Genomic DNA, 12,359 nt, shown 5'->3' with positions numbered 1-12,359 from the left:
TTTCCCTGGCTGTTGTATCGGGCGTCTACTACCAAACCAAGCACATTCGCATCTAATCCAAGACCTTCCTCCAACTCTATTCATCAGAAGGCCTGCCTTCAATCTCACGAACAACGATGCCCCCGATCACTTTCGAAACTACGCCAGCAACGGCACAATGGGATAAGACTATCACTCATGAAGACTACAATAAGATGCTGCAGGGCCATAAACCGCAGCAAATGGAAGACAAGTGGACCATTAAAGCTAACGCCCCTGAGAACGCCCAAGGCAACGCCATCCTTCACATCTACTTTGGCTGGAAACCTCGAGAGGAAATATCGCTTGAGATATCCACTGGCGACCCTAGTAAAACCGAGGATGAGGATTGGGCTACTATTGTTGATATATCGTGGAAAGTAGAGCACCCGGGTGGATTGATGACCTCTGAAGAAGAGGCTAAAACTATGGCTATTAATTTGTGTAATGGTTTGTTGGGGTGCGCGTTAGAGGATGAGGACGAGGACGAGGATGCGGATGAGGATGAGGATGAGGATGAAGAGTGATGATGCGGATGTTGTTTGAATATTCTCACTAACGAATTTGCCGGCTTCCATATAGCGAGTTGTTTGTTCCTTGGAAGTGGGAGTACAAATGATAACGAATTGAATGAAAAGATTGACCTCTTACCCGAGAAGGTCGCATTCGTTACACTGCAGCGCAGTTTGACCCGCTTTGCTTTCGCACTGACTTATACTGCTATGCCGGGGGAGGTCGAAAATGACGGTGATGACAGGAAAAGGTGTATTCTATTGCTGCGCCCCGCAAGCAAGATTGGTGGGCGCAAGATTTCTGACAAGCACTAATAGCCGTGCAATCAATAATTAGTAATGATCGGTGGAAAGTCCAATCAAAAGGGTAATAAAAAACGGATTAAGCATAATTGGTGTAATACTTCTATTGGCCTTCTACTACAGACTTACGAAGGCAAAAATGTGATCATAGCCCATAACCCTCGCGTATAGAGAGCCTAACACGATGAAAACGCTACGCTGTCATAATGTGGACTAGTGTTTGAAAGACTTGCCTCCCTTTGTCTTACCAGCGTTTGTCTTACCAAAGGGGGCCTTTCCAAGAGGCATGCCCTTGGTGTTAGTGGCCAGAGGCTTGCCCAGCTTTTTCTGAGCAGCCACCTCGTTACGAAGGCGCTTCGAAGAGCCTCCACATTCGTGGCAGCGATGACAGTTAGCTTCGACCTTCTGTCCCGTTCCAATATCGAGATTCTGAGAATCGAAGGTCTCTGAATGGTAGTGAGCAAGGGAGACTTCTTTCATGTTGATATCACCTTTACCCATGTCGGATATGATGAATGAGTGTTAAACGGTTTGTGAATGTTGGAATCCTTGTTATGGCTCAGGTTTGTCCGTTTGCTTTGAGATCGTTTATATGGTTTCCCATGGGCGTTATATAGGCTCTGACAGAAGCTCTCATGGCGGCGCATAGTGCGGTATCAATGCAATTATGCACGCAAACATTGTGTTGCATTATGTTCGGAAGGCCACATTCCGGGCATTAATATCACTAAGGCATTGTTCTCGGATCTATCTTAGGAGCTTTGGGCGTTCAAATGTGATTCTTTCACTATTGTTTGCCAACATCCATGGGTGAGAGGTGTATGAACCCACAAACCACCCGACTATCTCAAATGCATAGAGCACACCGCTCCTTACAAACCAAACTCACGTGAGATCTGACCACGACTCACTGGAATATTACACAAATAACGGGTCATCAGCCATGGCCAACCTGTGAGGTTCTTGTAAGTTCCGCCTCCGTGAACTGCAGGCAGCGTTGCTCCGCTTCATCGCACATCGTTCCAAACGCTCAATTTATGGATCAATTGATGGGCGACGCGACTTCGAGGGTGAGCACGCTATTGACGATTAACGCTTCGTTCAGCTGGTTCTGAACCACTTCGACCCGGAGGGACGACACGTTTCGGAGGAGATGATTGCGGAGGTTCCTTGCACGGATGTATTAGTACAAGTCAGTGTCGTATGAAAAGTTGATTCAATGCAGTGACTTGACCTATGCGCAAAGATGATCTGGCCTCCTAAGGTCAAGGTCGTTGCCTTATCACGTGACTACATAGGTAAGCGAGAACGGAGGCGCGAGGCTGCAATCATGCGAAGCTGGTTGGACAACAGAAACATACACAGCCCCAAGCACTCAGCCTACTCATCTGAAAGCAGAGATGTATACACCCCCGCCTCCTCTCGCGATCACAACACTTCCGCCTTCTCTCGCGATCACATCGCTATCAGCGTTCGCTCAAAGCGTTCGCATCCACCGTCTGCCACGATGCGCCTTCTAAAGCGCCTGCCAGGCAACGCGTTCGAGCTGACGTCATTTGACAACGACCACCCACCGCCATACGCCATTCTCTCGCATACCTGGCTAGAAGATTAAGAAGTCACATATAATAAGCTAAAAGCTAGCGTAGGCGAAAAATAAGATAGGGTTTAGTAAGATTTATTTTTATAGTAAATAAATAGTGGTAGATAAGCTATAGTATTTCTAGGTTAATACCTACTATATTAATAAAATAAATAGTAACGAGTTAGAAATAGTAATTAATTATGAATTTAAATAGTACTAGTAGTTATATAGATACTATATATACCTATTAAATATTTCTATAGGTAATTACGACCCTACTACCTTTCTAATAATATAGGTAAATACCTTTTACTATAGCTAATAGTTTATAAAAGGTTAGATACTATAAGAACTTTATTAAGATTATTAAATCTAGAAAGGGTAACTAATTCTAATTAGGTTAGAATTAGTTCTTAGGTAAGACTTAAAAAAAAAAGGTTTTTATTAATATAAAAGTATTTTATAAAGTATAATAAAAGAGGCCTAAATAAATCTAAATAATAAATTAAGAAATAGATTAAATATAAGTATAGAGGCCTATTTTCATAGTTCTATATAAAAATTCTACTTAGTTACTTAGAGTTTCTAAATAACTAAGTAGGTTACGTAATATTTTTTAGCTACTTAGTTATTTAGAAACCCTAATATTAAATCTAGAGAGGGTAGCTAATTCTAATTAGTTAAGGTTAGTTCTTAGCTAAGACTTATAAAGGGAGAAGAAAGGGTTTTTATTAATATAAAAGTATCTTATAAAGTATAATAAGTTAATAAGGGAGGCCTAAGTAAATCTAAATAATAAATTAAGAAATAGGTTAAATATAAGTATAGAGGTCTATTCTTATACTTCTATATAGAAATTCTATTTAGCTACTTAGAGGCTCTAAATAACTAAGTAGGTTATATAATATCTTTTAGCTACTTAGTTATTTAGAAACCCTAAGTAGCTAAGTAAATTATATAACTACTATCTAAATAACTTAGTATATCTTTATCTTATTATAACCCTAGTTATTATATCTTCTACTTTTTATTAAATCCAGAAAGGGTAGCTAGTCCTAAATAGGTTAAGGTTAGTTCTTAGGTAAGACTTACTAAGGGGAGGAAGAAGGGGTTCTTATTAATATAAAAGTATCTTACAAAGTGTAATAAGTTAATAAGGGAGGCCTAAGTAAATCTAAATAATAGATTAAAACTTAGGTTAAATATAAGTATAAAGGTTTATCCTTATATTCCTATATAGGAATCTTACTTAGTTACTTAGGAGCCCTAAATAACTAAGTAGGTTATGTAATAGCTCTTAGCTGCTTAGTTATTTAGAAACCCTAAGTAGCTAAGTAAGTTACGTAACTACTATCTAAGTAACTTAGCGTGTCTTTATCTTATTATAACCCTAGTTATTACATCTTCTACCTTTATAAGCGCCCGAACTTCCCTACTATTATCTGGTTTATAATACTTTTATAAGCGCCTATATCTCCTTACTATTATCTAGTATATAATATTATTCTTTCCCTTTCTTATTCTTTGCCCTAAAGAATTATACCTACTAACTATTATCCTATAAAGCGTTACTATAACCTTATTTCTACTATTAAAAACTATAGTGTTATAATAGTATTAAAGTGCTTATTCTATTAGTTATATACCTATGTTTATAAGGTCTATATTAGTTTAGGGAAGTATAGTAGGTATTAGAAGTAGGGTTTAAATATTAAATCTAGAAAGAGTAGCTAATCCTAAATAGGTTAAGGTTAGTTCTAAGGTAAGACTTATAGAGGGAGGAGAAAGAGTTCTTATTAATATAGAAGTATTTTATAAAGTATAATAAGTTAATAAGAGAGGCCTAAGTAAATCTAAATAATAGATTAAGAAATAGGTTAAATATAAGTATAAGAACTTATCCTTATATTCCTATATACTTTAGTTAAGTAATAGTTAACTATTACTTATTAACTATTACTTATTAACTATTAGTTATATAATATCTTATTAGTACCTAGTAGTATAGTTAACGTATACTCTATCTAGGTAAGCTAATAGTAAGCTTTATTATAATATAAAATAAGGTTCTAACCCTTACTTAGGTCTAGATTCTAATATTATCCCCTTCCTTTATAAATTTATCCTTAAATTATATACTCCTTAATTACTATTATATAAGTATAAGTCTTATATCTATTAACTTAGTAGGTAGCTATAATACCTTCTAACTCCTACTTCTATTAACTCTATTTATATAATAAAATCCTTAGAGCTAATATAACTATAGAAACCCCTATATTTAGTATACTATAGAAAGTATTCTATATTATATTATATCTAATTCTAGTCTAAAGTATACTAAGTATATTTACGTTAGAAAGCTATATATAGATATATCCTAGTCTTCTTTAGATAAGACTTATAAAGAGTATAAAAAGAAGGTTAAAGATAATAAAAAGAAACTAGTAATTATAATTACTTAGTTATTATAAAATAAGAGAATACTAGTATAGGCTAAAGAGTATATATATAAGAAGGTTTTATACCTAGTAAATAAGCTAGCTAAGAAGAGTAAAGAGATAAATATAGCCTCTTTAAACTATATCTTTACTAATACCTTAGCTAGGTTTTCTTCTACTATATAGTTAATAATAGATCTTATTAATAGTATAGTATTCTTACCTATTCCTAGCTTCTAGTATATTTATACTTCTTATTATATAATAGGTCTTAAAGACTTTTATTTATATTCTTTAATTATTTATTAATAGTTATCTAGGTTACTTCTTAGTTTCTAAGTATTTTTACTATCTAGGTATCCTTTCTACTTAATAAGGTACTATTAGATTCCTTTATAGATTCTTTTATATATAATATTTTTAACTTTAAATTTAGTTTCTTCCTTAGCTTTATAATAGAAAGTAGTTTTAACTAGTGTCTTAGGGTCTACTAGTTCTAATAATAATATATAGAATACTAGGTGTATCTTTATATCTAGTAGTAGTTCTAATCTATAGTTTACTAGTAATATTTATTTAGAAATATAAAATAGTCTAACCTTAATATAATCTAGTTTCTTATATTTTCTCTTCTAAGTTTAAAGATTCTTTATAAGTAGATATACTTTATCCCCTTCTTTAGCTAAGGTACTATTTTTTATTTCTAATTTATATATAAAATAGTTTACTATTAAGCTTTCTTAAGGTTTACTTAGAGTTTATTATATATTTTTCTTATATTATCTACTATATCTATGGCTTCCTTTGCGTTAATATTTATTAGTAGTTATTAGTTAAATAGGTTTAGATATTTTCCGTATATAGCATAGTAAGGTATTTACTTTATTACTATTAATACTCTATTATTATGTGCTAATTATACTATAGGTAGTAATAAAACCTAGTTATTTTTTTATTTATTATAGTATATTTATAAATATATTTCTATAGTTTAATTTATTCTTTCTATTTTTCTATCTATCTATAGATAATATACTATAGATAGTTTTTATTTTATTCTAATAAGTGCTATAAATATTATCTAGAAGTTTAATATAAAGAGCTTATCTCTATTACTAATAATTATTTTTAGAATACTATAGTGTCTAACCTACTTATCTTAAAAGAGGTAAGCCAGCTCTTTAGCTATTATATTCTTTAGATATAGAATTAATTTAATATAGCCTATAAATTAATATATAATTACTAAAATACTATTATATAAGGTTTTCGTAGTTAGGTTAATTAAGTCTAGTATTTCTATAATAAAGTCTATAGTAATGTCTTTAAAAGGTAGTATTAGTATTCTAATTAGTTATATTTCTTTATATTTAAGATATATACTATATTTATTCTTTTAGTATTCTATATATTTTTAGATATAGCTAGTTATAGCTTTCTTTATTCCCTAAATATATAATTTTATTATATAAGCTCTATTATTTTCTTAATACCTAGGTATCTATATATAGGGTTATTATAGTATTATTTAATAATCTTAGTTTATAGTTATTTTAGTACTTCTTAGTTTATAACTAAAAGTTAATTAAGTTCTACTATTAGTTTAAGAGATCTATCTTTATTTTTATAAAGAATTACTAAGTAGGTCTTAACCTTTTTTTCTACTAAATTACTTTATCTACTAAGTATATTTACTTATCTATTTTCCTTTCCTACTATATAGATAATTTTAAATTTATACTATCTAGTAGTCTATAACTATCTTTATTATTATAGTATTAGTTCTTTTATTATTATAAACCTTAGTAGGTTATAATAGGACCTCTAGGACTCTGTCACTAGCCGTGGCCCTATTAGGGTTATAGTGAGAGATAAGTAGTGTATAGGGTTATATAGATTACGTGTAGTGTAAACGTTAATTAATTACTACTATAAGAATATATTGCTAAAGACTTAATAGTAATCTTTTATAAGGAAACTAGATATAGAGAACTATATTATAGATTAATAATAAAGGCTTATCTAGTAGTAATCTATTATCTCTATATACTACTATCTAATAATGGCTCTATAGGCTCTACCTATAGATTCTATAGATCTAGGCTCTATGGCTCTATTCTATAGATCTATAGATCTAATTACGTAACTTCCTTATGTACCTATATTATACTTAGTATCTAATCTATAATTATATTCTTCCCCTATATAATCTAATTAGTTACTACTATTATTAATATAAGTCCTATAATTCTATTATAGCGTAGTAGCCATAATACTATCTCCCCCTTCTAAGTCTTTAGCCTAAAGATTATTCTATTATAGGGGTAGTGCTATATTAGTAGGGTAAGCCCTATTATAAGTTAGGTTATTATTACCCTCTATGCCTTCTTATAAAACTAATAAATAACTTATGCTTACTAATAAAATTAGTTATTATAGATTTCTTACTATACCTTACTCTTACTATAATTAGTTAAAAATTCTATATAAGCTTTCTTCGCGTAATACGCCTAGGCGTCCCACTTATAAAGCTTATATTTATTTAAATATCTATAGTTCTTATAATATTAATAGGATCTTAGTGGCTAAGAGTATATTATCTACTACTATTATTCTATCTATACTAATTATTTATAGTATATAACACTAGTTATTCCTAAGCTAAAATTTAAGCCAAACTTATTAAGGCTAAAAAAGCTTAGGAGGAGATTCTAGATACCCTTACTACTACCTAAGCAAAGGTATTATAGTTATGGAAATAGAAGGAGCTTCTTAATAAATAGAAGGATTATTAGTTAGTATTTCTAGAGGCTAAATTAGATTAGGAAGAAGTAGAGCTAAAAGCTACTAGTCTATAAAATAGTCCTAAAAAGGGTAAAGTAGTCTCTTAAGATACTACTTATACCTTTTCTAATAGTAGCGTTCTTTATAATTTACTATAAGTTAGTCTAACTCTTAGTCTAATATCTCTAGGCTTTCTTTAAGAGATTAGTTTACCCGAAATTCTTCTAACTTCTTAGAGTAGTTAAGATTACTTTCTAGTTTCTAGGTATTATTCTATGGGTTTCCCTTTTTATTATGTCCTAGCTATTTAACCTTATAGTAGTTCTAACTATTTATTACGAACTAGATAACGGTAGGGAAGTTTAGGCGCTTATAAAGGCAGAAGATATAATAACTAGGGTTATAATAAGATAAAGACACGCTAAGTTACTTAGATAGTAGTTATGTAACTTACTTAGCTACTTAGGGTTCCTAAATAACTAAGTAGCTAAGAGCTATTATATAACCTACTTAGTTATTTAGGGCTCCTAAGTAACTAAGTAAGATTCCTATATAGGAATATAAGGATAAACCTTTATACTTATATTTAACCTAAGTTTTAATCTATTATTTAGATTTACTTAGGCCTCCCTTATTAACTTATTATACTTTGTAAGATACTTCTATATTAATAAGAACCCCTTTTTCCTCCCCTTAGTAAGTCTTACCTAAGAACTAACCTTAACCTATTTAGGACTAGCTACCCTTTCTAGATTTAACACTATTTACTAGTTAGTATCTATTAATACTTACTACTTCCTATTCTTCTTACTATTCTCTATATATATCTACCTTATAAACTATAAGTTCTACGTCTTATAGTGCTTTCTCTAATAAGGCTATATAGAATACTAGGTGTATTTTTATATTATTTAGGAGGCATAGTTTAAATAAAACTAGGGTAATCTGCTTAAGGACTTTATATAGCCTAATTTTTAAATAGTCTAGTTTATTTAATAGTCGTTTACTAGTAATATTTTTTTATAGTAGCTAGACTTTCTCTCCTTTTTCTAGCATAGGCGTAGGCTTATACTTAAGATTATAGTATTTACCTATTTTTCCTTATAGGAATATGGCATTTTACTAGAGTTAGGTATAGATTTATGTAATTTTCTTTACCTAATCTTCTCTATCTACGCTCTAGGATCTTATTATCCTAGGTACTTAGTAAGCTACTAGGTTAAATCTATAGTTTATAAAGAATAGTAAGACTCTAGTAGCACTATATTATAAGCTATTATAGGCTAACTATACTATAGGGAGTAACCCCACCTAGTTATTTTATTAGTAGTTTAGGTAACACCTAAGGAACTATTCTACTATCTAGTTTATCCTTTTAGTCTGGCCATCTATTTATAGATAGTATACTATAGATATACTATATTTAATACCTATAAGGGTAAATACTATTTACTAGAATTTAGATATAAAGCGTATATCTCTATTAGTAATAATCTTATTAGGGGCACTATACTATGCTATTACTATAGAGGTAAACTAGAATACTATATATTCTACCTTACTAACTTTCTTATATGGTAAGAAGTAAGCGTACTTAGTTATTTTATTAATAATAACTATTACTCTATTATATTTAACTTTGTTATCTAGGTCCCTAGACTTTAGTAATCCTATTATAAAGTCTATTATAATAACTCCCTATAGTTTATTTAGTACTTCTATAGGTTATAATTATCTATATAGTGTATACCTATTTAGTTTATTTCTATAGTAGTCTACGTAATCCCTAAGGACTTCTATAACTATCTACTAGGCTTAAGGGAAGTAGTAGTCCCTTATTAGTTATTCTAGTGTTTATTTAATTCTGTTACGAACCAGATAACGGTAGGGAAGTTTAGGCACTTATAAAGATAGAAGATATAATAACCAGGGTTATAATAAGATAAAGATACGCTAAGTTACTTAGATAGTAGTTATATAACTTACTTAGCTACTTAGGGTTCCTAAATAACTAAGTAGCTAAGAGCTATTACGTAACCTACTTAGTTATTTAGGGCTCCTAAGCAACTAAGCAAGATTTCTATATAGAAATATAAGAATAAACCTTTATACTTATATTTAACCTAAGTTTTAATCTATTATTTAGATTTACTTAGGCCTTCCTTATTAACTTATTATACTTTATAAGATACTTCTATATTAATAAGAACCCCTTCTTCCTTCCCTTAGTAAGTCTTACCTAAGAACTAACCTTAACCTATTTAGGACTAGCTACCCTTTCTAGATTTAATATCTTAAACACCCTTAATATAACTATAAGGACTTCTACTTCTTCTATAGCTTTAGATAATATTACTATTACTCTAATAGGTAACTCTAAGAGTAAAGTATATAAACCTAATTTATATTATAGTAATAGAAAGTATACTAATATCTAGCTTCTTTAGTTAGACCTCTATTTCTTTAAACTTAATAAATAACCTAAAGATAAATAAAAGGTTATCTTCGTAGCCACGTATATATAAGGTAATACTAGAGAATAGATTTAACCCTATATAACTAAGTATCTAGAAATGGACCATAATAATAAAGATAAAGAATATGTAGATAACTATATAAATATAGTTAACATTATTAAAGACTATACTAACTTTAAGAAATATCTTAAATAGATGTTTAGAATTACTAATAAAGTACCTATTATAGTACAAAATATTTAAACCATAATATAGTAATAATTAGCAGCTAAGTATATAGTAGAATTTTATAAAAACGCTATGCAACTTAACTAGGATAATAAGTTACTAATAATAATATATAAATAAGGTCTTAAAAAACCTCTATAAGAAGAACTTCTACGCAGTAGAGGAATTATTAGAACCCTTAACAAATTATATAACAAATTAATTAGGATTAATAGAGAATAGTTTATACTATAATAAGAATTTTAATATAACCTAAGAAACATTAGTTTTAAATAACTAGCACCTATAGTCTATAGGGTGCTACTAAAAGGACCTTAACGCGTATTATAAGACTCCTATAGATACTAGCTAATAGAAGATATCTAGTTTAACTACTTAGGTAAAGGAAAAGGAAAAGAACTAGGCTTTTATAAGCCTAATACGCGTATCTTAGATAGAACCTAATACTAGGGGACTAAGATTTGCATATATTTTATATATAGTAAACTAGGCTATATTACTAGGAACTATAGATCTAAGAATAAGATTATTAGATAGTTAAATGTACTTACTACCCTAATAAAGGAGATTAAGGATAAAGAATAGACTATTATAGATGCCATTAATAACCTTACACTTAATAATAAATCTAGATTAGAGTTATTAACCAATTCACGACTCTATAAGGACATAGAGGAGGAGTAATCTAAAAAAGTAGATAAGAAAGTTAAATAAACACTAATACCTTACCTATAGTTTAAAGGTAAAGAAGTAATCTTTACTAATAGAGTAAATATATAGGAATACTTAGATAAACTACTAATCTAACTATAAGATAGAAATATATTATTATTACCTATAATAATCTTACTATTATTCTCTATACTACTAGAAGCTTATAATAAACGCCGACTAGAAATTATTATAAAAGAAGATAGATAATAGGTAGATTATAGATATATATAATAAGACCCTAGTAAAAACTTTTATAATAAGAACCTAGATTATTTATAGAAGTACTACCTAGACTACTAAAACCTATGGCACTTAAATATCTAATAGATTAAATATAAATATAACTAGTGCCTAACCTACTATAGAGCTAAGGAGCTATATAAAGGTAAATAACTACTATATAAGTAATAATACTACTAGGAATAGTATAATTACCTAATTAATAAATGCGATAAATATTTATAGAATAAGTAAGAAAAATTATACTTTCTAAGCATAAATAATATATAAAATATAGTAACTAGTACGCTCTATAATAGAATATACACCTAAGATAGATAGTAAACTTACTTAAATATTAATTATAGTAGATACTAGAATAATAAGTATATTTATAGATTTAGTAAGAACCCTAACTAACTAAGAATAGTTATTAACATTTAGATAGAAATAAGTATAGTATAGAAAAGTAAAGCTTCTAAAGAGAAACTATAGTAGAAGAATAACTATAGTAGAAGAAAAAAAGGGTAGGAGTAAAAGAAATAATAAAAAGGGAATATAGACTATCTAGCTCCTAAGAAGAATAGTTCTTTTTTAGACTAAATCCTAGCCCCTAAGACCTAAGAAAACCTTAAAAACTAATAGATAGGTAAAGAGACGCCATTAGAGAGCTAAATACTATTAATAGTAAGATATTAATTAAGCTACTAGTTTAGCTTAATAAAATATAGATTAAGGTACTACTAGATTTAGGCGTATTAGAAAACTTCGTATTCTAAGAAGTAGCACTATAAGTAGGACTCTAGCCAATACTTAAGGACGAAGCATATCCTATCTATATTATAAATAGAAGTTAAATACTAAATACACTATATATTACTTATAAAGTTACTGCTATACTTTAGATCTATAGACATAGGGAGACAATTACACTTAATATACTAGATAAATCTAGGTATAATATTATATTAGAATTACCCTAGTTAAGAAAGCATAACCTATATATTAATTAGGGTTTAAGAACGCTGTCCTTAGAACGCTATAAATGTATATTATAAGCTAAGCCTACGTAATAATA

General features: G+C 29.5%; 1 protein-coding gene across 1 annotated transcript; it reads left to right on the top strand.

The window, feature by feature from the left end:
• Window positions 1-116: 116 nt before the first annotated feature.
• N0V89_001793 (uncharacterized protein) lies at window positions 117-545 on the top strand (the record flags this gene model as incomplete). Its single annotated transcript, XM_056210604.1, has 1 exon — window positions 117-545. The coding sequence occupies one exon, from the start codon at window positions 117-119 to the stop codon at window positions 543-545; it is 429 nt and encodes a 142-aa protein (XP_056074077.1).
• Window positions 546-12,359: the final 11,814 nt, after the last annotated feature.

Source organism: Didymosphaeria variabile (assembly GCF_027946475.1).
Source record: "Didymosphaeria variabile strain IMI 356815 chromosome Unknown scaffold_2, whole genome shotgun sequence".
Taxonomy (NCBI): Eukaryota; Fungi; Ascomycota; class Dothideomycetes; order Pleosporales; family Didymosphaeriaceae; genus Didymosphaeria; species Didymosphaeria variabile.
Note: the sequence above shows the minus strand (reverse complement) of the source record. Positions and strands in the feature narration are given on the sequence as shown.